This window comes from Haemaphysalis longicornis, unplaced genomic scaffold (genome assembly GCF_048455015.1).
Source record: "Haemaphysalis longicornis isolate Haplotype H1 unplaced genomic scaffold, Haemaphysalis longicornis Haplotype H1 scaffold_7, whole genome shotgun sequence".
Taxonomy (NCBI): Eukaryota; Metazoa; Arthropoda; class Arachnida; order Ixodida; family Ixodidae; genus Haemaphysalis; species Haemaphysalis longicornis.
In genome coordinates this window covers 8699425-8723198 of record NW_027526422.1, presented here as the reverse complement: position 1 = coordinate 8723198, position 23774 = coordinate 8699425, and the positions used below count along the sequence as shown (strand labels likewise).

Sequence of the window (23774 nt, the reverse complement as noted above, 5' to 3'; positions counted from 1 at the left end):
TGGAGGCCGGCTGGGTGAGGGGTATTCTTCCTCGTAGGAAGTGCTATCTCAGAAGATATGAACGATGCTCATCAGTACAGCTTTATAAGTAACACGGGCTCCTTACGGGAGGCGCGGGGTTGCAGGAAGTCCCAACAGATGCCGAGGGCTAACGTTTGCGCTTTTTACTGGTACATCTTCTCTTTTTTATCATATATGACACCGGCTCCTACGGGAGACGCGTAGTTGCCGAAGGTGTCAACAGATGGTGGTCGCTAAGCGAACTCGGAAAACGCAACTGAATTTTACGTCCAAAAAGATGCAGATTAAAAAATCTCGCTCGCCTTCTTATCCGCATGTTAGGTCAAAATCCTGAAAGTGGTTTTTGGGCAATTAAATAGGCAGCATTTTCAAGAAAAAACAAATGGGAGATATCAACCGGCTGCGTGGTTATTTACGAATGTGCAAAAACACAATGTTTTTCCGAAATACTGCTTGCCTCTATTGGGAGGGTGTCATTGAAAAATGTAAAACAGTGTTAAGATACGTGAGTAAGTTGCCTATCTCAACAAAAACCAGTTCGATATCTCAAAAGGCGGGCGGTAAAAAATTAATATCTGAAAAACTATTTACCGCTTTTCACTCTGTCCAAGGTGAAATTTTTAAAATTTTAAGAAATATTGACCTCCAACACCGTAATCAGAATGTGCCCTTGCAATCTGTTGCTGTTTGAAAGAGCAGTTTGGATAGACGTGTACATAACCTGTTAGGCCTTTTTGGCTCACCAGCCGTGTCATTTGTAAAAAAACAATTTGACTCTTTTAGCGGCATCGCAGGGCGAAATCCTTAAAAACGGTTCTGTGCATTTGTATGAGTAACACATGCTAGCAAAAATCAGTTGAATAACTGGATCGGTGAAAGATTTATTTGATAATCTTTAGGAACACCATTTTATTTCCGGAATGCGGAATCACCTCGCTAGCGTAGGTTAGGGCGAAATCCAAAAACCACTTTTTAGATATTCTTAAGGGCTACATATATCAGCAAAAAGCGCTTCGATATGTGAATGGGTGACCGAGAAAATCACGAATTCGCGAAGCCACAATTTCGCCCTTTTCTTCGGTAAGGAGTGCAATTTCTGAAAAACCCGCCTTAGTGAGCCCCTACTCAATGACACAAATAAACTCGTGAAATTTCAAGTCTCTAAATCTAACCGTTTTGGCTGGGCGTTGATGAGTCAGTCAGTCAGTCAGTCGGGCACTACTTTTTATAGGTATAGATTTTTTATTTCGTGCTGAGCGCCCAACGGCCGATGGAAACACGTGGTCTTTCATAGAAAGGTTGGTCCACCAGTGCGTCTAATCTGGACACCTGGGCATGCGTGTTTCCCTGGCAATGAACGCGTTCATGCGGTAGCCCGAGGCCTCACTCTCCGGGCGCCAGTGGAAGACCAACCCAAACCAGACAAGACAGAAAGTATCCCACTCACATACACACATATACTACAACACTACAGACTCTCCCGTAGGACACTTCCTCCGCCACACGCGCAACTCACCCGTGAGGAAGCCGCTGCATGGCGCCAGCTACAAACTAACACCTTTCCTAGCCTCTCGCTCCGGCACAAATTCTACCCTACCATGTACCCAGACAGATGCCCATCCTGTGGAGGACACCCGAACCTGTACCATTCCACATGGGAATGCCCCAAACCCCCGACCCAATGCCTATACCCAGCCCCTCACCCTCCGGATGGGAAGCCGTTCTTTCCAGCTCAGCCTTGGACGACCAGCGCGGACTGATGGACCGCGCAAGACGGATCGCAGCAGCAAATGGGGCCCTGGACTAAGGGCACCACCCTCTGAGAGCTAGATAGCCCGACTTTATAGTAAAGTTTTCTACTACCACTACCGGTCCCCAACTCTCGTAACTTGTTCGCGCTGCGCATACGCGGCCCTTTGTCAGGGTGCGCTGCATGTACTGAGAGCCACGCGCTCCGTTGTTCGTGCTTCAATTTATCATCACAGTACACTCCCGTGGAGCCGAGTGCCTGCCTGATTGTCCGGTGATGACTCCTCGTCTCCAGGCTACGAGTCGATGCGAGATTAATGCCGTTAGATTTGAGGATGGAGATCTGATGAGGAATTTTGTCGGTGATGGTATTGTTTTACGTGGGACGTTTTAGAGTCTTTAGAATATTCGGGTGATGGGTGTTGAGAGCCAGGATCCAGGCAAGTTCAGAGGAACGTGAGGGACTGTCGATAGGTTTGTAGTAGGCTGAGGCGAGAATAATTTTGCTTCCAGTAGGGAGGCGTGTGAGAACTGCAACGACTTTGTGATTAGGAAACGATACCTCTAGGAGGCATGATGGGTGAGGTAGCGATATATATCTTGGAGTGAGATCTGATTTTACTTTGGAGCAAGCGCGCGATAATTGCGTGATACATGGGTTCGTGTGTGCAACATAACGGGGGACGCTCGGAGTTCCGTGTGTTTCTTGGAGGAGAATAAAGTAAGGTTGGGTTCATTTAACTTTGATCAGTAAAGCAGTGCGTTGGTGCTGAAAGTTGTGGCAGGTCCACTGTAATGCAGTTATTGGGGAAGTCGTAAGACAATTTGCGGACCCGGATATAGGATCTTCCTCGGGAGCTCCTTGAATATGTTAATGAGCGGAAGGCGAGTAATGATTTGTAGAAGTTTGCGAAGTTGATTCACCTGCGTGTCGATGTGGCCGTGCGTGTTTTTGCAATCTTCCTGTCGAGCGAGTCGTTCTTGACGGACGTCAGTACGTATAGTTTGCAGTACTTGAGTAATTTGAGGGTTCAGTTTGGTTTTAAAGGTAGGAGTGCGTTTAGTACTTGGGGATGAAGGGGGCGTCGATGTGGGAGGTTGGGGGGATGGCAATTAGGAGGAGGGCGGGGGTCTAGGTTGTTGGGCTCGTTTACGCTTCAGGATTTCTGCCTTGAGCTCCTGATTTTCATCACGAGGGGCATTCAGTTGAGCAAGAGTTTTTCGATTGTGAATTATGTTGGGGCTCGTTTGTAATGGTTTGCGTGTAGGAACCCGAGGGGAAGCCCCGATGCTTATATTAATGTAGCACCTTGCTTGATAAAGAAGAGAAAACGTTCCAAGCTTGTTGATGATCCCGAATCCAAAGATGTTTCTACCACCATCACCGCATCGGAGCAACCTCCACCATCGCAGGGCCGTCTCGACATCACTTCGCCCTCGAATTATCCCTCGGAGGTAAACTCCATCGGACCCAGAAGTGTCGCCCCAGTGTTTCGCGTACCAAATTTTTTGGGTACGCCCACGTTTGGGGTAAAAGACGATTCAAAGCTGATTCTTACCGATTTATCGATTTTTTTTTTTATTATTTCGAACAAATCTCCTTGTTACGCGCAACCATGGATTGAATATGGACCGTGAAATTCGCCTCTTTTCGGGCGATGTACATGCTCTCTGGATAAATTATTGAGTTAGTTGGTTCTAACCATACACTCAATAAAACATATTTAGAATAGCTTTATCGAAAGCTGCATTTTTAGTTTTAATCTGTCGCATTCGGTGGGCGCCCGTCGGGTTCTCACCGGGAGAGGGAGAGAACTCTTAAACACGCCTAGTTTTGTTGAACGAGCCAAAGCTGGTGTTCTACCTATGCATGAGTAGCAAATAACAGTATAGAACATCTGCGCGCTACGGTAAAAAAATAGACATTTCCAATGGAGATATGTTCAGTTTAGAGGTTCAGCAGCCCATTCCACCTCCTGACAGAAATAATGAACGATCACAAGATAAAACCGGATGACAGCTTTACGCACCTACATTCAGAGAACTACGAGGCCGTAGGACAGCTTGGCACAAAATTCAGTGGGATGCGAATCATTGCACGCCAAATACAGGCCGGCCAAACACTCCGTAACTGCGGACAAATACTTTTAAATCTTCGTCCCTTACTCGGACCTCTGTCATCAGCACGATGTGAGAGATTTGGAGACACCATGCATTTGTGTTACTTTTATTGCGTCACTTAAAGGCGTCGAGGGAACGAGCAAGATTTGAAAACGAAGCACTGCGAGTCAGTTAAGAAATACTACCGTTTTGCAACTTCGACTATGAAGCTAAACATTGGCGTCGATCGGGAAAAAACACAGACTTCAATAAATACCCCGTGGATTTGGTGGCATTCGCCGAGAAGATACATCCCGATGTCCCCCCGCCGCGTGACTCAGTAGCGCTAAGGCGGTGTGCTGTTGAGCCGAAGGAGCGGTTTCGGTCCCGGTCACAGTGGCTGCTTTTGTGATGGATGCGAAAAGCGAAAGCGCCAGTTTGTTGATATTTCGGTGCACGTTAAAGTTCACCAGGCCGTCAAAATTAATTCAGAGCACTCCACTACGGCTCGCCTCGTAGCCCATGCGTAGATTCGGCGTGTTAAAGGGACACTGAAGTGATTTCTAAACATTGCGGGATTACTAGCGCAAATTGTAGTTCGGAGTCCGTAGGCCTTGTTTCGACCACTCTGGCCGCGTTTACGCGAATTTATTTAGTAGAAAAATCAATTCGAAAATGCTGTCCTCCTCTCTTTACGCTCGCCCATTTTCTGTGGCGTTTTCGTGTGACGTCAGCAGGAGATGAGCTGGAAAATGGCTGCGCTACTGCACGGTTCGCCGACCAGCCGACCTACCGATCGAGTCAGTCGGCCCAGCGTTTCGTCCGCCGGCCGCCGACGGGTCGTCGCTATTCGCTCGCTCAATTGAAACTAAGCCACAACACCTTTGTGAATGAAAGAATGTGCCTTTCTTTACTTTGTTAGTTTGTACACTGTGTCAAACTCAGTGTCCGGGTCGCTCCACACAAGCGCTGCACAAGTGCACATGCGACGCTTCGCTGACTTTACGCTAGTAGGAAAATCTAAGGCCAATTGAAGGCGGGAGAAGAGTCAGCGAAGTCAATATAGGTGCTAAGAAAATAAAATCAACTGAAACTTTTACCGTACAGCGCAAAACTAGGGAGCAGGAAGCATCTTTTGCGCTGGGTAAACAAGCACAGCGGTCAGCAGCACGACCGCACATCTGCGAACGCTTTTCCGTCAAAGAAATGCAATTGCTAGACGTGAGAAATTGTGGAAGTCTGGGAGACGCTTACTGCAGGAGCGCTATACAACAAATAGTCACATAAAGTACTTGAAATGCTTCAAATAAATAAAAGTGTAAACTGGTTATACATTATAGACCTTATATATCCATCCCGGTCAGTGTTGGCTCACGGCCTAGTGGTCTGAGGCGCTAGGTTTACTGTTTTGAAAGTCGCAAGTTCGAATCCCCGAGAGTACATGTGTTTTTTTTTTTAAGTTGATTTTTTCGTATGCGGCCGATGTTTTCTGAACTGAGTTCACCCTTTTTTGGCCGTAACGTTCACTGCTCCACGAGCAAGATCGCAGAACGCGCGCATACTGGCAATGACGCGCTAGCGAGTTCTCGTTGGCGTGCTGTTGCCACAAGCACCGACTGCTTGCGGGCAGTGGGCCCAGGCCTCAATCAGCACACCCTTGGCCTGGCGTAAACTAGCTTTTTACGAACAGACATGAGTAAGGCAACCTCCGAATATGCGGGAAAAGCGCATGGCATTTGAGAGTCTGCGGTGACGCGGAGGGCGTTCATCCACTGCGTAGGCCTCGTCTAGTGATTTCTACGATTCCAAGCCGCCCTGGGAGGTTTATCTTGGACATTTGACAGCCGACAACATGGCAGAAGCGCAGTACGGCGATTACTGAGATATCGAGAATGGCCATCCAACAACGCCATCGGATGTCAAGCATGTTGTTTTACAGAACCGAAACCGAAACCGAAACTTGTTTGATTGCTAACCTTGGGCATCGTCCAATCACGGTGCCCCCCCCCCCCTCCTGACGTCACAGCCTTTAGTTGGTGCGGCCGCCGCAAACCGCGCATGGTAGTTTTTCTTCTTTCGCGCTTTGTAAAATAATTACCGATTTGTCAACCGGATAAACGATGAATAGTGTGTTGATTTGAGCCAGTCTACACAGTGCAAGCAAAAACGGGAGCTTGACAAATTCACTTCAGTGTCCCTTTAAACCCCACAATTCAATTACATCTCGATATCAGTCACCCCCTGGTATTAAGTTAAAGTTAAACTGTCAATTTCTTCGCTTGGCAACACGGGAAATGACCACGTATATGGCGCGGCTTGTGCCACTGCGCCCGCACGCCGCAGAAAAACATCGGCAGGCGTCGTCTGCTTCGTTTCAACCCGATTCTCAACGGTGGTGTCAACAAAGACGTTATTAACCGCACTCACATTGGAGTCGATGCATTACTTTGCGTTCGGTGGGGTAGATTTTGTAACGCACATCATGTGCTTAGCACAGACAAGTACCGCCACCCCGCGGAGCCCGACGTAACCAGTAACGGCGCACTCACATTGTTGCCATCATGAGTGCCTCGCCAGTGAATACAGCCTATACTGCCCGAGAAATGTTGTCCTGACCGAGTATTTCGTTAACGTTAATCGGCGTGTGAAAGCGCAGCTTCGGTCGGCGATGTACATACAACAGGCATCTGGCTGGGCTCAGCATGCTTCAGCTACATCGTGATGGATGATGATGATGATGATGATGATGATGAAAAACTATATTATAGTCGCCCCTGTTCAGGCGGAGTCACTGCTGGGAGTGGCAGTGTCCTCGTCCCTTCAGACGGCGGTCAGGAACCCATGGGCCCTGGCGGCGTCTTCCGCCAGCTGGACGACTGCTGTTTGGATGTCGGGTTGGGAGCTCCTCCCATTGCTCGTGCCTCGTAATGCGTACACCTGGTGTGGGTGTCTCCGGTTTAGTGGGACACAAATTGAGGATAGGCAAAGAGCGTTCACAGGAATAACCACTTTGTGCTGCGCGTTTCTGTGGACGCATGGTGCTTGTATTTATGCGTGATGTACAGAATAAAGGGTTTGCACAGAAAATTCCAACTTTTCGCAACTACGCCTCAACATGTCATTTAATTTTGCTTGATGATCTGATCGGTGCAATTGTTTCGGAAATCCGTGCCTTCGATCGAAAACGCTACCGTTACGTAACGCATGCTCCAGTCGATCGTTGTACATTTATGACCGTTGATAAACATCTTGAAACATAACACCTAAAATTCCGTATTTTAAAAACCTAATAACACAAATGGGCTTTCTTTAATATCGGTTGGGTGCGCTGGAATTTTACTTATATTTTTATCCCCCCAACCTCTGCCCCTTCTACGGCAATGCAATGGGTTTGCCCCCCTCAAGACAGAATCTTGCCGATGCCCATGAACCGTTCCCACATGCTTAGTGCATGCCGCGTTCATTGCCGCACGATGCGCTGTGCCCTTCACTTATGGCCGCTGGTCATCTACGCAGCTGATCACGTGCCTGCGGTATTACTCGCTGCCCCGATGCGTCAAGGACGACGTGCGCATGCAGCCCACCTTCCGGGACGACGTGGAGAACCGGGTCTTTGCAGAACCGAAGAGCTCAGAGTTTGATGCGGTGAGTGGCGTGATGGCACTGAGCAACGTCTCAGTGCGCAACTTCGCCGTTCACACATGCGAAGCGCCCCGAGTTTATTAGAGGATAGAAACGAAGAAAAAACAGGCGCAGCACTGTGTTTCGTGAAAACTGCCATTAGATACTGCGCTCTGGTTATTGCTGCGTGAGGAATAGATCGGCCATGTCGGCAAAAAAATTGTGGTTGATCCCTCTTTCATAGGAATCGGTAAAACACGAAAGTGAAAGGGGCCTTCACAGGAGCAGTTGAATGTTAAAGGAACCTCCTCCATATGCGAAGGGTTCGCGAGCCTGACCCCGCCAGATGAAGTGACGCCGACACGCAAGAAACAAAAAATAACCGGTTCATTCTGGGACAACAAAACCAAAAATGCATGCACGGACAAAACCAAACAAAACCAAACAAAACCAAAAATGCATGCAGCAGCTTGAAACAAATAACGGTCATGGGAACAACGCGACTGCGAAGGGTTCCTCAATTCACGCTCGTCCCCCCGCGCACGGAAGCACTCGCATCGAGGCGCCAACTGTCGGCGCTCATTAACGTCATGATGCACTGCTTAGCTTCGCCTCTCTTAGACGGCAGCACCATCAGAATGAGTCATAGGGAAGGACATAAGGCGCGTTCGTAGAGCTGCGCACGTCTCTGTTCATAGCGCAGTGGCCAGAGTGCCACGTGCTTCCCGTTGTGCAGAGAGGCGAGAGAGTTCGTGGGCTCGTATCTGGGCGCCGCTGCGTCAATTGCACTTTTTATGGCGACCTCACTTCCGTGTCGGATATGACGTCGCTGAGATCTTGGTCTACCCGGGCATAAAACATTTTCGTGTTAAAATTTTCGCTTGTGATGTGTTTGTTATGGCGTGGTTTCGTCAACACCGCATGTAACAGATGCGCAAAAGAACAAAACAGTGGCGACAGCGAGGCCAGAGAGCTGCCACTGCCTCATCGGGTCTTGTGATTCCCGCGGCCTGTTGCATGCGTTGCAAAATCGAGTGTGCGAAGGGGAAAGAATGGGAATGACTGCGATGAAAGGCCGATCCTGGTGAACAACGAAAGAAGCTAAATGCAGTCAGTTCCGCTGCCAAAGCGAGCAAACGCGACCACTGCAACGCGTAGGGCGCTGAGCGCGCCAGCAGTGCGCGCGAGGTACGTGCGAGAAACGCTGACAAGGCGTGCGCACCGGAGCTAACTTCAAGTCGGCGCGAGAGAGAAACGAGATGGTCACGCAATCTTGAAGACCAACCAGTGGATCTTCAATTATTTTTTACCGCCTTGTACGAGTCCGTAGCCTTAAAACCTGACATCGAAAGCCTTGAGCTGCACACGTTTTAAAGTTAACGACGATTACCTGTGCGAGGTGTGTGCGTTGTGGAAGAAACCAAGGCTTATCTAGGAATGAAACGTTTGCTTCCATCTGTTGTATGATGAGAAGAAACCACCTCAAACGAGGCTTGAATATTTTCAGCGCGAAACGTTTTTCGAATACTGCAGCACGATGCTTTATTCTTTTTTAACGAAACGCTCTGGGCGTATGCCCTCACGCAGGTGACAAAGCTGCGAAAATGGGGAAACACTGTGACAGAGAAAAAGCTTCCGTCTTCTGCCACGGGCATCCTCATCACCACCGGTTCCACATGGATGGCGCCCAGCGACACCGTGCACGTAGACGGAAGCCACGCCGGAGGCTGAACGTACTACGTCCTGCTTTCGTGTGTCACGGGCGGAAATAAATATGACGCGGTTTCCCACATATTTGAAAAGGAAAGTGAAAGGTCGGCGATTCTATGAGTTCTGCCTGGCGTGTCACAGTTTGTGTGTTTGAAGGCGTTGTAGCGTCCCACGCGCGAAGTTGGATTTCGGTATTCTGAGAAATGTGCCACAGTAATTTCCGGTTAGCGTGCAATAGTTTCTTACGTGGAACCAACCAGGACCATAGACAAAGTAAGAAAAAGTTTTTTACAGCGAAGCTGTTTATGGCTGGGATCGTGCACTTTTCTTCTTCGTGAACAGCTCTGCCTCAACAACGAAAAACTTTGTGGATGCCACGAACATGTGGGAATCAACGTAAACAGAAGCTTTTAATGATGTTTACGTCGTCGTTAATGTCAGTGTTCTGAACTGATCATCATCATTTATTGTGCCGTTAAGGACCCCTTGCGGGGTATTTAATAAGGGGGAAGCAAGTAGAAAAATTCCACAGTAGGCGATGCTCGATGGTACAGGCGTAGAAGTGAGGCAGATTCGTAATAAAATGGCAGAAAGACAGCAAATATATATATATATACGTATATACATAAAGAAACCGTAACAATAAAAATAAAGATTAACATAAAGAAACCGTAACAATGAAAATAAAGATTAACAACTGAAAGGATTTGTGAATCACTGCTTGAACACTGAGCGGTCGCGTTCGTTGACAATGGTTTATTCCAATCTTCTATGGGTGCTGGTAAAAAGAATTTGTTTAAAGCGTTAGCTGAGCCATGTAGGTGCTGTAAACTTAACGAGTTAAACAGGTGACGCGATGAACGTGAAGGAGGAAGGAGGACTGTACTGCGTTGTGAAGGGAAATTATAACGCATTGTCTGGAGTGCCGTCCGACGGCACTGTAGTTGATCGCTGCAGGCATGGCTAGAGTGCCGTCCGACGACATTCGAATATTTAAGACTAAGCTAGCACCGGCCAAATCGTCTGTCGTTGTAGTGTAGAGGATCCGGATTCTGCTTCCGGCCACCGCAGTGAACGGACGCAGGATGCAGTGCGGCCAATGTTGGCCGCGGTAACAGGTTTCTTGCTCAGGAAGATGGTTATCAAGTTTCGTTGCCGACATTGCCTACAGGACGTATTGTTTTTAATACCGTTTTTTTGCACGGTGACATGCGTGCCCGCCCGTATCGCGTTGAAGATTTCCGCGATACTTTGGCTCGGCTGGAATTGCTCCCTGAGGTGCTTGCCGTGGGGGCGTTCCAAATGAGTCACGTATGGGCGGTGACGTTCAAGTCGGAGCAAGGCGTCAAGAAGATCTTGGAAGCAAAGAAGCTTCACGTCAAAGGTCGACACCGCCTCGTCATCGACCCTGCCAACCAGGACCTGCGGCTGAAGCTCCACTGGCTGCTTCACAACGGGACCGAGGACGACGTCAGAGTTGCGCTGGCTTCCTACGGGAGGGTCAGCGACGTTTCACGGGAGCGCTGGCGTGTACAAGGCGTCCATGACAAGGGCTCGACGACGCGGTCCTGACCCTCAAGATCAACGCGGGCGTGAGGGCTGAGGACCTGCCCCACCAGCTCCGTGTGCCCGGCAGGGCCCCGCAGTGCCTTCGCTGCTCTGGCACGGGAGGGGGGGGGGGGGGGGCTCTAGTCGCTCGAATTGACCAGACGTGCCCCGCATGAGCTCCGCTATTTTTCGAGTGTTGAGCCGAAATCGTCGTCTTGGACCCAGAAGGCCGGTACCAGCGGACGCCGGAAGGTGTAAGGAACGATCGGAAAACGTTTTTTCGGACATTCCTGCATCTTTCTGGTGGGAAGCCCACCTCGTTCGTTCCTCACATCGGAGCTAGGCTTAGTCGCTAGGCCTAGCTCCCTCCAACCACCGTGGCTATGGAAGTCGCCGTAGCCGGAGAAAACATCGATCCTGTCGAGCTCAACCAAGGCGGCTGGACGGATATTCGCCGCCGACAACGAAACTACCTCGACGCCAGGAACGCTTCCTTGCAGGCCCCAACCTCGAACCACCAAGCCCATCGCGACGCTCGCAACCGCTCTGCGCGGCGCAACCCACCGGCATCGCCACTTCCCGAAACAGACATCAAGATCGTTCTCCGACCGAGAGGGGGACTCGATCTAAGGTCAGTCACTCAAGCCTCTCTTGCGGATGCCATTTTTCAAAGAGCCAACCTCCCTCAGAACCCGGTAGACCAAATACGGGTCCAACAAGTGGCGAACTACCTGTTGATAAGTACCCCCTCGGAAGAACGCGCACAAAAATACTCTGCCATCCAGTCCCTCTCATCCAAAGGACAGCAGTACGAAATCGTTTCGCATGTTTCTGCTCCCGCCAACACGGCAACTGGAGTAATTTTCAACATTCCCGAAAACGACACACCCGAAGAAGTTTTCCGAAGCGTGAGTGACTACAATCCCGATCTACAGATTCTCGCTGCGAAACGGCTCGGAACCTCCAATAACGCTCAGATCCTATTTAATGCCAACCGGGTCCCCTTCTGGATCCGGTACCGAGCCGCGATGTACCGGTGCAAACCATTCCGACGTAAAACGGAGGCCTGCACCGCGTGCTGGCAGCCGGGGCACCGTCAAGACGTATGCCCCAACGCAAAGCCACCGTCAAGGTGTCCTAAGTGTGGAACCCCTAACCCCGACGACCAGCACCCCTGCCTCCCCAAGTGCATCGTTTGTGAAGGCCCTCACATCACCGGTGCAACAGACTGTCCCCGCCGCTTCCAACCCCGCAGACGCCCCCAAACCTACGCTCAAGCTTGCAACCCCGAGCAGCAGGACGCCCAACCCTCCAAGCAAGGACAACCCAGAGAGCCCGGGGGAGGGAAGCACCCTGCCAGCGGCCACCAACGCCCTCCCAGCCAAAAGAACTCACCTGGAGGACTACAAGTGCTCAAGAAACAACCCATACAACCATCCCAAGACAGACAGCCGAGCGGCGACAAAAAGGTGAGCGGCTCTAGTGCTCCCTCGCACTGCTCATCCTCCCTGCACCAACCCCCCTCCTCTCTCCCCCCTGACTTAATAAGGGAGCTTTCTAGCATCAGAGCGGAGATTAACCTGCTCAGACAGGAGAATTTCGCTTTGCGTCAGGAAAACAAAGCCTTGAAGTCGCAAATTGAAAACCGCCCTCTAGAAGAACCGAGCCCAACACCCCCCGCAACCAAACGCAGAGCAGTCGGTGAAACCTGCCAAGCCGCAGCTGAGAATGCCACGCATGACGAGCAGCATGATAAGCGAATCACTGCCCTCGAAGCAAGTGTCGCGTCAACCTGGAAGCTCTTACACGAGCAGAAAAATGAATTTGTCGAGCTTCAGCAACACCACCAAGCTCAGCAGGCTAATATGTTAACAATTCAATCTAACCTCCAAGGCAGCATAGATAACCTCCGAGCTGAACTTCTCACATACATAAGAGAGGTTCTCAACAGCGTCAGCAACCTGTCTGGGCTGTTGGGAAAGAGCATCCCACCGCTGCCACCACTGTTGGGAATGACCATCCCACCGCTGGCACCACCGTTGGGAATGACTATCCCAGGGCGGTCGCCAAGGTTGTGACTCGCCTTCAGCTCGTCACCGACGTTGGGAATCAGCCATCCCGACGCTGTCTCCGCTGTTGCGACTGGCCACCCGAGCGCAGTCACCGGTGTAGCGATGTTGCCTTGCTCCGTCCGCTATCGACGCGGCGCAGAGCCGAGCGAAGAAGTTCTCGAGCCGACGAAAACTTGAAGTAACATTTATATACAGTATGTACAGGGTAAGCAAACGTTACAGTAATCATTCGCACAAAGGCGACAGCACCCTTTTACTCGGTGCTTCCGAAGAGACTGGTGCCGGAGAGAAGCCGCCGAGGAATGCCGACGATGAGAGCCTCCGGGCTTCTTTTATAGCCCGGGAGTTCGTTGTGGCCCCAAGAAGTTCGAAATGCTCCAATCAGGGCTCTCGCTGCCTGAAGTTTGAATTCCGACGAATGGTAGCGAAGCGGTGAGTCAGCTGCGCCGCCAATGGGGAAAGGGAGAGCGATGCTGCCGCCGTCTCCGTGATCTCGCCTCCGGGCGTAGCGACATGCCCTTGTTTGGGTCGTTCTCCGCTGAGAGATTCGGCCGCGCCGCAGCGTCTCGAGATGCAGGAGTCGGCCGCGCCGCAGCGTTTCGAGATGCAGGATTCGGCCGCGCCGCAGCGACAAAGGGAGAGGCGTGACTCAGCCTCGCTGTCGGCGCGTCGCCTCGTGCAACGCCTTTTGGGCCAGGCGCTCTGGCACAACAGGGCACGTCGTCCCCCAAAGTGGCAACTAATATGGACCAGCCCTCGAGTAGAAGCACCGCGGTCGTCCGAGTCTGGCAGTGGAACTGCAGGGGCTTTAGTAGAAAGCGAAGCAACTTGCACTTCCATATTCAGTCGGTTGAAAACCCCCCAGACATTATAGCCCTCCAAGAACCGGGCAAAGCTATTAAACTTTCGGGTTACAAAGAGAGAGAGAGCAAACATCTTTATTGAGTCCGGCAGCTGGGACGCAGCCTAGTCGTCGTGTCGGGCCGCCACTCGTCGTCGGCTCCCTACTCATGCATTGCCTCCAGTGGAGGCAGCAGTTTCGGGGCGCTGGCGTTCGAGGGCCCCCAACACCTGCTGGACGGCCGTATGTTGTATTTCGTAGTCCTTGTCTCTGGTCGCACTTGCGAGAAGCGGCGGGAGCGTTTTGGCTGTGTTGGCTTCACTGGGGTGTAGTCTACAGTCCCACAGAATGTGAGATGCTGTGGCTCTGTCCTTCTTACACAACACACACACGTCGCTTGGGAACACTTCTGGACACATGTGTTTGGCTATCACCGGAGTCATTAGCGCATTAGTTTGTAGTTTTCTGTACACGACCGCTTCTCGTTTCGTCAGACGAGGGTGCGGTGGTGGGAAGGTCCGGCGGTTAGCTCGATACCACTCAAGGATGTCCCTATAGGTGGTGAGTGACGACGCTTCGTCGAGCTCTTGCTCTGCAAGTTGGGGGCTGGAGCTTGCGCCGCGTCCGGTGAGCGCGTGCGCTGCTCGGTCCGCCTCCTCGTTGCGGTTGCTGCCCGTACCCAACGGGCCGGCGTGCGCCGGGAACCACCTAATAGTCATCGTCATTTCTTTGGGAGGTAGGGCCCCGCACACCCTCACTGCACTGTGGGAGACACGATTTGTGGCGTAGTTCACGATCGCTGTCCTCGAGTCGCTGATCACAGTGGTGCACTTCGGACTTGTGAGTGCCAGAGCGATCGCCATTTCCTCGGCGTGATGCACACACTTGGCTTTGACGCTGCCTGCGGTGTATAGTTCGCCGGTGTTGGCGGCTATAACAGCTGCCGCATACGTGTTCGGCTGATTTGGGTACTTGGCCACATCTACGTAGTACGCTCCCGAGTCGTTGGCGTGCGATGCCGTGAGTGCCTTCGCTCTTGCGAGCCTTCTCTCTTGGTTGTGTTCGGGGTGCATGTGGCGGGGGATCGGCGATACGTGGAGTCTGCGGAGCAGGTCCTGTGGGAGTGATACATGTTCCGTGTCGTCTTGTAGTGCTTGATTTTGGTAGCCGAGCCGTTGCAGTATGTAGCGTCCCGTTCTTGTTAGCGATAATCTTGTAAGCTGCGCTGTATGCTGGGCTTCTGCTATTTCATCTATAGTGTTATGTATGCCTAGCTCAAGGAGCTTGTCCGTGCTAGTGTGTGGATATAGCCCCAATGCTGCCTTGTACGTCTTGCGGATGATTGCGTCGAGCCTCTGGCGCTCGGCTGATTTACAATTGTGGAAGGCCGCGATGTATGCAATATGGCTGATTGCAAAGGATTGGACAAGGCGGAGGAGGCTTGCTTCCCTCATGCCTGCGTATCGGGTGGACACCCTTCGGATGAGTCTGGTGGCTGCCGATACCTTTGTTTCCAGTTTGCTGATGGTGGAGCCGTTCCTTCTGTTCCCGTCCAGATGAAGCCCGAGGACACGCAGGGTCTTGACATGTGGAATTGCAGTCCCGTCTCTTGTTCGAAGGGTGATGCTTGTGATCGTAGATGTACTGGCGCATTTCTCTCGTGGTGGTAGGATGAGGAGTTCAGATTTTGAGGGAGAGCATGTTAGACCGGTACCTCTCAGCCGATTTTCTATCACGTCAATTGCCTGTTGTAAGGTGGCTTCTATGTGGCCATCGCTGCCCCCCGTCACCCACAGGGTGATGTCGTCGGCGTATATTGTGTGCCTGACGTCGGGGAGTTTAGCAAGCCTGTTTGCCACGTCAATCATTACCAGTTTGAACAGCATGGGTGAGATTACCGACCCCTGCGGTGTTCCGACGCTGCCCAACGACTTTGTGGGGAGCTGGATATCCCCCGCATGAATTGTTGTTGTTCGGTTCGACAGGAAGTCTTTGACGTAGCAGAAGGTCCGGTGTCCCATATTAAGGTGAGATATTTGTTCCAGGATTGCCGAATGGCGGATTCGATCGAACGCACTTTGGAGGTCCAGGCCTAGGACTGCTCTGTTGTCGAGGGTGTTGGTTGATTGGTCTATGACTTCGTGTATAAGTAGCAGCATAGCATCTTGTGTGCTTAGTTTCGCTCGGAAACCCAGAATTGTGTTTGGGTACAATCCTTCGTTCTCTAGGTATAATTGCCATCGGTTAAACAGCACATGCTCCAGAACTTTGCCTATGCACGATGTGAGTGAGATGGGACGCAGATTGTCGATGTTAGGAGGCTTTCCAGGTTTAGGAATAAGGACTGTTTTCGCTTCCTTCCATCTTTTGGGCAATCGGCCACTGCTCCAGCATTTGTTGTATAAGCGTGTTAGTGCGGAGATGGCATTATCGCTTAGGTTACGGAGAGCTTTGTTCGTGACCTTGTCGGGTCCGGCTGCTGAATTGCTGTTGATCGTTTGCAATACTGCCCTTACTTCCCAATCCTCGATGTCTCTATCGAGGAGGTCGTTGCTTGCTCCCGTGTAGTCTGGGAGAGGTTCGGGGGGAGTAGCGGGCAAGTATTTGTCGTTTAGACGTCGGCAGACCTCGGCTTCGCCAAGTTCTTTCTGAGCTCGGTGTATGATGCGGGCAAGTACATGGTGTTGCGTCCCTTTGCTCTTGGTCTCATCTAACAGATGGCGTAACAAGTGCCAAGTTCGACTTTTGTGCAGCTGTCCGTCAGCTTCATTGCACACTGCGTTCCATTGTTGGCGACAGAGGACTGCGCAGTGTTTCTCAATCTCGCGGTTGAGTATCGCGACCTTCCTACGAAGCTTTCGGTTGTGCCGCTGTTTCTTCCATCTATTGTGTAACGAGTTCTTTGCTTCCAGCAGGTGAGCAAGTCGGCTGTCGGCTTGAGGGAGGGAGTCGTCGAGTTCGACGTCTGTGGTGGCTGTTCGAACCGCTTTTTTTAAAGCTTGCATCCATTCTTCGATGTCGTCCATCTGGGTCGGGGAGTTCTCCAGTGCTTTACGATAGGCTGTCCAGTCCGTTATGCTTTGTTTTTTGGGAGTGCGCCCCATGGTCCTTAGCGGTACTGTGATCTCTATGATGCAATGGTCGCTGCCCAGCGTTTCGCCGGTATTGCGCCACCGTATCCCAGCGTTGCTGCGTGTCGCCTTACAGAAAGTAAGGTCCGGGTTCGTGTCCCGTTGTACGGATGAGCCGACTCGGGTGTACCTTGCAGGATCGTTGATGAGCAGCATTCCAAAACGAAGTGGATCCGAAAACAGCCGTCCTAATCCAAAGAAACATCCCGGCGGAGAGAACCCAATTTGATAGCGTCGAAATCCCCCACGATCTGATCACGGTACTTCCCATAAAAAGGGGAGGTTCTAAACTTTTCATTCTGAACGTATATAGTAGCCCCCGTGTGCACAATCACAGATTCAATCTTTTGTTTTCCCTGGGCAGGAAAGAAGCCGGCCCCAATCCCCTAATTGTAGTGGGTGACTTTAATGCACCACACACGGCGTGGGGTTATTCCAAGTGCACAAAAAAGGGAAGAGACCTTTGGGACTAGGCGCGGATCCACCATTTTACATTAGAATCAGACCCCAATACTCCAACCCGGATTGGCAACAGCGCTCAAAAAGACTCCACCCCAGATCTCACCTTTACACTCCATGTCAAAAACGCCAGATGGAGCATCACTGACAGCACCTTTGGAAGTGATCATTTCATCATCCAAACTGATCTCACCCTTGCCCCCATCATTAGAACTCACCGCCGACAGCAGCACCTCACAAACTGGGACGAGTTCAGGAGTTGTCGAGAAGCCCACAAAGAAACATCGATAACATATAACCCATTAGATCTACACAGCTGGGTAAAGCAACTGGTTGCAGACACGCGAGCCGTAACCAAACCAGTTGACCCAGACATACCTTCGGAGACTATAGATCCCCACCTGCAACACCTGTGGAACGCATATAAGAGCATACAAAAACGTTGGAGAAGCAACAAACAAAACCACAGGTTGCGCCGTAAATTAGCAGAACTGGATGCGAAAATTCAAAAATACACATTACAACTCTCTCAGGATCAATGGGGCGAAATCTGCGACCAGATGCGTGGCAACCTGGGTATGAAACGGACATGGCAGCTTCTCAAACACCTCCTGAACCCGAACCAGTCGAAAACAGATCAAGCCCATCGCCTTACCAGCATCATCCAGGGATTCCCAGGGACGGATGCAGACCTAGTAAATAAGATAAAGGACATGTATTTGCCCAAAGGCACTAGCAACCCTCTCCCTCCATACACCGGTTTGCCAAATTCGTATATGGATAGGGACATAACTGAAGCAGAAGTACGAGGAGCCTTACTCAAGCTGCGATCGGGTTCGGCCCCGGGCCCTGATCAGGTAACCAACAAGATGCTAAAGAATCTTGATGATTACTCCATCACAGCCATTACTGGTTACTTCAACCATTATTGGCAACAGGGCACGCTGCCACAATCCTGGAAACATGCTAAAATTACATTTATTGCCAAACCAGGAAAACCCCTTGCATTGGAACACCTCCGGCCCATATCCCTCACCTCCAACCGGCCACGGCCACCGCCGCCGCCGCCCGCCAGATGGCGCCCGGCGACACAACAGCTGCAACCGCCGCCGCCGTCGAGATGGACACGACGCCCGCCGCCGCCTCCGACGCGGCCCTCTGCTGGGCCAGCACGGAGGAAGAACATCAATCACTGTCCAGGGCACTGTCGAAGAAACACGACAGCTAATTGGCGATGCAAGCGACTCGGCAAACTGGCTCCTCGTCAGACGCAGCCGCAATCGTCGACCAAACAACACCACTGGGGAGGATGCTAGGCCGAGCCAAGCGGCCCCCTCAACAGCAACTACTACAACAGCCGAAGGCAATGCAGCCAAATGTAAGTCTACAAGCTCCCTCACTCGAGCGCAATTCATCAAGAAAGTTAACGCTACAATGGAAAAGGCAGCCCGCATGCCCAGCGTAATGGACAGGGATGAAGCCAAATAGTCAGACCACGTGGCGGCCTAGTCATAGCCGACCTCCAACCTACAGCGCTCAAACGAGCCATCGTAAACGCCGCAGGCATAGACAGCCAGACGGCAACGGAAGATACACTACACCCCAATACGGCACAGAACATCGTAATTAGCACCCCCGACGACGACAGAGCTCTGATGTACGCCCGCATACGATGCATCGTGATCGACACCAAGGCGTACGAAGTGTTCGCATACGGATCCCTTCCTGACTACATGGTCAAGGGCGTTATCCACAACATCGGGTTACAAGATACGCAAGAGGACATCATTCAGAACCTCAGCTACCCTTTCAACTCCACATTTAGAGCGGCACGCCGCATAGGAATGACGAAAGCGGTAGTCATCGCCTTCGAAGCCGACAAGATACCACAATACGTGATATACGCCGGAGTCGCGGTCAAGTGCACGGCGTACAAACAACACAGAGAAGTGTGTAAGCTCTGCGGCCAAGTCGGGCACAGACGGGACGTCTGCCCCACGCCCGAAGTCAATGCGTGCTTCGCATGTGGGTTACGTAATCCGGGGCCGGACCACACCAATGACTGCAAGCCGAACTGCAAACTCTGTAACGGCGCTCACCCCACCGGGGACCCGCGCTGCAAGAACCGATTCAAAACGTCATTCCAGACGAGGAAACACGCACGAGAAGAGAAAAAGAAGGCCGCCGAGGCCACCAAAACCACAGCACCAAAGGTCAGACTATCACGCAGGGACGACTTCCCAAAGCACGAAGGGGTAACTAAGACACATCGCTCGCCGTCCGCAAGAAGCGCGAGTCGCCAGAGATCCGGCAGCACGGTCCGGAGTGCTCTGAAGAACCCTACTCAGAACAATACGAAGACGTGGGCCAAGATAGCGACAGCTGCTCCGGCCAACGCAGGGAACGCCACCGCGCAGTCGAAGCGCGCGCAACGACAACGCTCTGCCACCCGCAAGCGCGACGACCAAGAAGAAAAAATTGCAGCGCTCGAGAAAATCATACAAACGCTACAGGCTACCAATGCCACGCTTACCAAACGAATAGAAACACTCACACTCAAGATCAAAGGCAAAACTAATGCCACCGCTGCAGCTTCATCCCGGTCGGCAGACAGCCACGACACGTACAACGCTCCCGCAGAAATGATGGAAAACGCGGAGGCAGATGACGCGCCCCAACAACCACTACAACAACTCACAAACGAGGTGGAGGAAGAGGAAATCAACGAAGAAGAGACACAGGAGATCGAGCCTCCTAGGAAACGGCTACAGATAGAAGAAATACACAAAGTCACAACTGGGAGAGTCGCAAAGAAGACCACCACGAGCACCATCACACACAACAGGGCAATGAAAGGCCTAGAAGGATACCTACTCAAGCGAAAAGACGACTTCGAGGCAAGAATTGCCGCTCGCATGGACAACCTGGAAGCACTCATGGACGCACGCATGAGCGACCTAGAAGCGCGCATGGACGCTCGCATGGGAAGGGTGGAGCAAACCCTACTCGAAATACAACGAACGCTCGCCTTACTGAGCGCAAAGATCACAGGCACACCCGTGCCCGAACAACCCACACAACAGCAACACCATGGGTAGGGAAACGCACGGCAGCATCAAAATATGGCACTGGAACGCCAACGGCCTCCAGTGCCGAAGAGCAGCCCTACAACAATACATCCAAAGCCTCGACTCCCCTCCGGACATCGTGATGGTGCAGGAGACGCACAGCGAACGAACGCCGACCATCCCCGGCTATCGGACGCAAGCAACCCCTCCGAGCGCACGCACCAGCTCCACCGGTACGGCACAAGGAGTATGCACCTTCATCCGCAAGGGAGTCGTACACATACCACACGACAACCTCCTGGGAAACAACACGGCCCTCGAACTGTGCGTTACCGAGGTGGTTGTCGGGAAGAAGAAGAAGAAGGAGACACTGTTCGTCGTCAACGCCTACAGTAATCCAAAGCACAGAAGCCAACGTTTCGGAACGCTATTTCAAAGAACACTCAGGAAAGTCGTGAACGCGCCCACCGTCATCGCGGGTGACTTCAACGCACACCACAGAGAAACGGGATACAACAACACTACAGCCAAGGGCAGGAACCTGCATCTACTCACGGACCCCGCACAGCCGTCGCGCATCGGCACGTCCGCCTCGCGCGACTCCAACCCAGACCTCGCCTTCGCTTACCTACCCGACGGCAGACCCGCCAAGTGGAGAAACACCGGGGTGAATGTGGGCAGCGACCACTTCATTATAGAGGTGGAGATTCCGGTACGGGCCACAAATTCTACAACCACGCATGAAACGAAACACAAAATTACGAACTGGAACGCCTTCAGGCAACAAACGATCGCACCCAAAGTGGAAGACATCGAACAGTGGACCGGTGGCTTACTTAAGGCGGCCGAGGCGGCCACCACGACGGTGACCGCCGACAACACCATCCGCAGCGTCGACTCGAAACTCGCTCACCTGATCGCGGCCCGCCAATCCCTGCAGAAGCGGTGGAGAAAGCGCCGACACCTCCGATCGTTGAGGAAGAAAATCGCGCAGATCGGTAGAGAGATTGAATCGCACAGTCGACAACTAAACACACAGCAGTGGCACGCCCTGTGCAACGAGATGGACGGGAAGCTGCACACTAGCAAGGCCTGGAAGTGGCTCCGACACCTGAAAGACGAGTCGAAAAGTAAGGGCTACCAACAACACAGACTCAACCAAATCCTGCACAAGGCGACCAAAACGCTCGGCGAACGAGAACTGGCGAAAAGACTCAACGAACAGTACCTACCGGACACACCGACCGTCACCCACCCGGACTACCGCGGACCGCAGAACCCTGAGTTGGACGCAGAAATACAACAGTGGGAAGTCCGAAGCGCAGTGCAAGCCCTGAACTGCAAATCGGCAGCGGGACCGGATCGCATACACAACAAGGTGCTGAGAAACCTAAACGACACGGCCATCAAGGCGCTAACCGAATACTACAACGCGTGCTGGCGCACCGGAACACTACCCAAGCAATGGAAAGCCGCAAAGACGGTCTTGATTCCAAAGCCGAACAAGCCGCCGGGAATTGACAACCTCAGACCCATATCACTCACATCGTGCGTGGGCAACGTCCTTGAGCACATCCTCAACACCAGATGGCAACATTACATGGAGGTCCACGAAGTGTACCCCACGACCATGCTGGGATTCAGGCCCAAGCTCAGCACCCAAGACGCAATACTACAGATCTGGCACGACATCATCGTAGCGCCGAGCAAGGTGGATTGCAGAGCCGTCTTGGGCCTCGACCTCAAAAGCGCCTTCGACAACGTCCGCCACTCAGCCATCCTCCAGCAGGTCAGCAAGCTGGGACTGGGAGGGCGAACCTACAACTATATTCGGGCTTTCCTAACTGACAGGACCGCAAGCATACAAATTGGAAACACGCAACTGGAGGAGCGCAAGAGAGGGAGCACGGGTACCCCACAGGGTTCCGTCATCTCCCCGCTCCTCTTCAATCTGGTCCTCATACCAGTGGCAGAGCGCCTACAACAAATCCCAGAAGTCCGACATACAATTTATGCGGACGACATCACCATCTGGATGGCTGGGGGCACCAACGGACACATAGAAGAGTCACTACAACGGGCGATAGACGAGGTCGAGGCCGGACTCGCAGACACCGGGCTCCGGTGCTCGCCGCAAAAGTCTGAGCTTCTAATACTCACACCGCCCGGCCCATGAAGAAAGAAAGCCGCCGAGGACGCTTCCCACATCGCCCTCCACGCGCACGACGGCACACGAATACCACACGTCCAGAGCATAAGAGTACTCGGGTACCACATTGACGAAGGACGAAGCACCAACCGTACGGCCCTGAGCAGGCTATTGACTAGCATAGACAACGCCGCTCGACTGGTGCGCCGAATATCCACAAGAAACGAAGGCATGCGCGAAGCCAACCTTCTCCGCTTACTACAATCGTTCGTCGTTGGTCAGATCTCCTATACCGGCCCCTTCCACACGTGGTTGGCGCAGGAGCGAGACAAGATCAATGCTGCTATACGCAAAGCCTACAAAGTCGCCCTCGGACTACTACAGTGCACCAGCAACAGGGCGCTTGAAGCCCTGGGAGTCCACAATACCCTGGACGAAATATGCGAAGCGCAGAGAACTGCACAAATCGCACGCCTCCGGGAAACGCCGACCGGAAGAGAGATACTACACAGGACCGGCCACTACCCCAGCACGAACCGCGCCGCCACAACAGCTCCGCGGGAAAGGCAGGATGTGGAAGGCGGGGCTGACGCCGCCAGACCACGCGAACGACTACCACGATCGCTGTGCGAACAGATAGTCGTCACACCCTTACCTCGTAACACGCATCCATAGAGGAACAGGGAAAGGCGAACGGCGAGAGCTAGGACGCTGGCAGAAACATACAGCGCCGACAACACTGCGGTGTACGTCGACGCGGCCCGCTACCCGCGCCGACCCCGAACCTACGTTGCGACCGTCATTCGAACCACGGACGGTACCACCATGAGTGCGGCGAGCTTCGCAGCGGACAACGCTACACAAGCGGAAGAGGCGGCGATCGCGCTAGCCCTGAGGAGTGCTCCAACAATCACCACCATATTAAGCGACTCCAAGTCAGCTATAGTCAACTACAGCAAAGGCAGCGTGGGTCCTCCGGCCCACCGCCTCCTTCGACCACTACCCGACCCGAAGACCAACACTACACACCTCAGGTGGTTTCCTGCCCACGTCGGCCTCATACCCGGCGGAGTAGCCAACCGGAACGAGAGGGCGGACGCCGTCGCGCGCGAGCTTACACACCGCGCGGCGCCCCCCCGCCTCTCGAACACGGCGCGGGCCGCAGGGTATGACGGTGAAGGCGACGAGGAGCAAGGAAACGACAACGAGGAGAACGAAGAGGAAGAAGACTACGAACCACTACTGGAGTACGGGGAAATACTCCGGTACTACAAAGAGCAAAGAAGGACACAACCCCCACCTCAT

At 52.5% G+C, this 23774-nt stretch overlaps 1 protein-coding gene across 1 annotated transcript in view; it reads left to right on the top strand.

The window, feature by feature from the left end:
* LOC144146927 (glutathione hydrolase 1 proenzyme-like) overlaps positions 1-9309 on the top strand; it is a 70656-nt gene extending 61347 nt beyond the window's left edge. Inside the window, exons 11-12 of the mRNA XM_077678888.1 lie at positions 7387-7515; positions 9079-9309. Of these exons, the coding sequence (XP_077535014.1) occupies positions 7387-7515; positions 9079-9222 (273 nt within the window). The 3' untranslated portion in view covers positions 9223-9309. The remainder of the gene's footprint in view (positions 1-7386; positions 7516-9078) is intronic.
* Positions 9310-23774: the final 14465 nt, after the last annotated feature.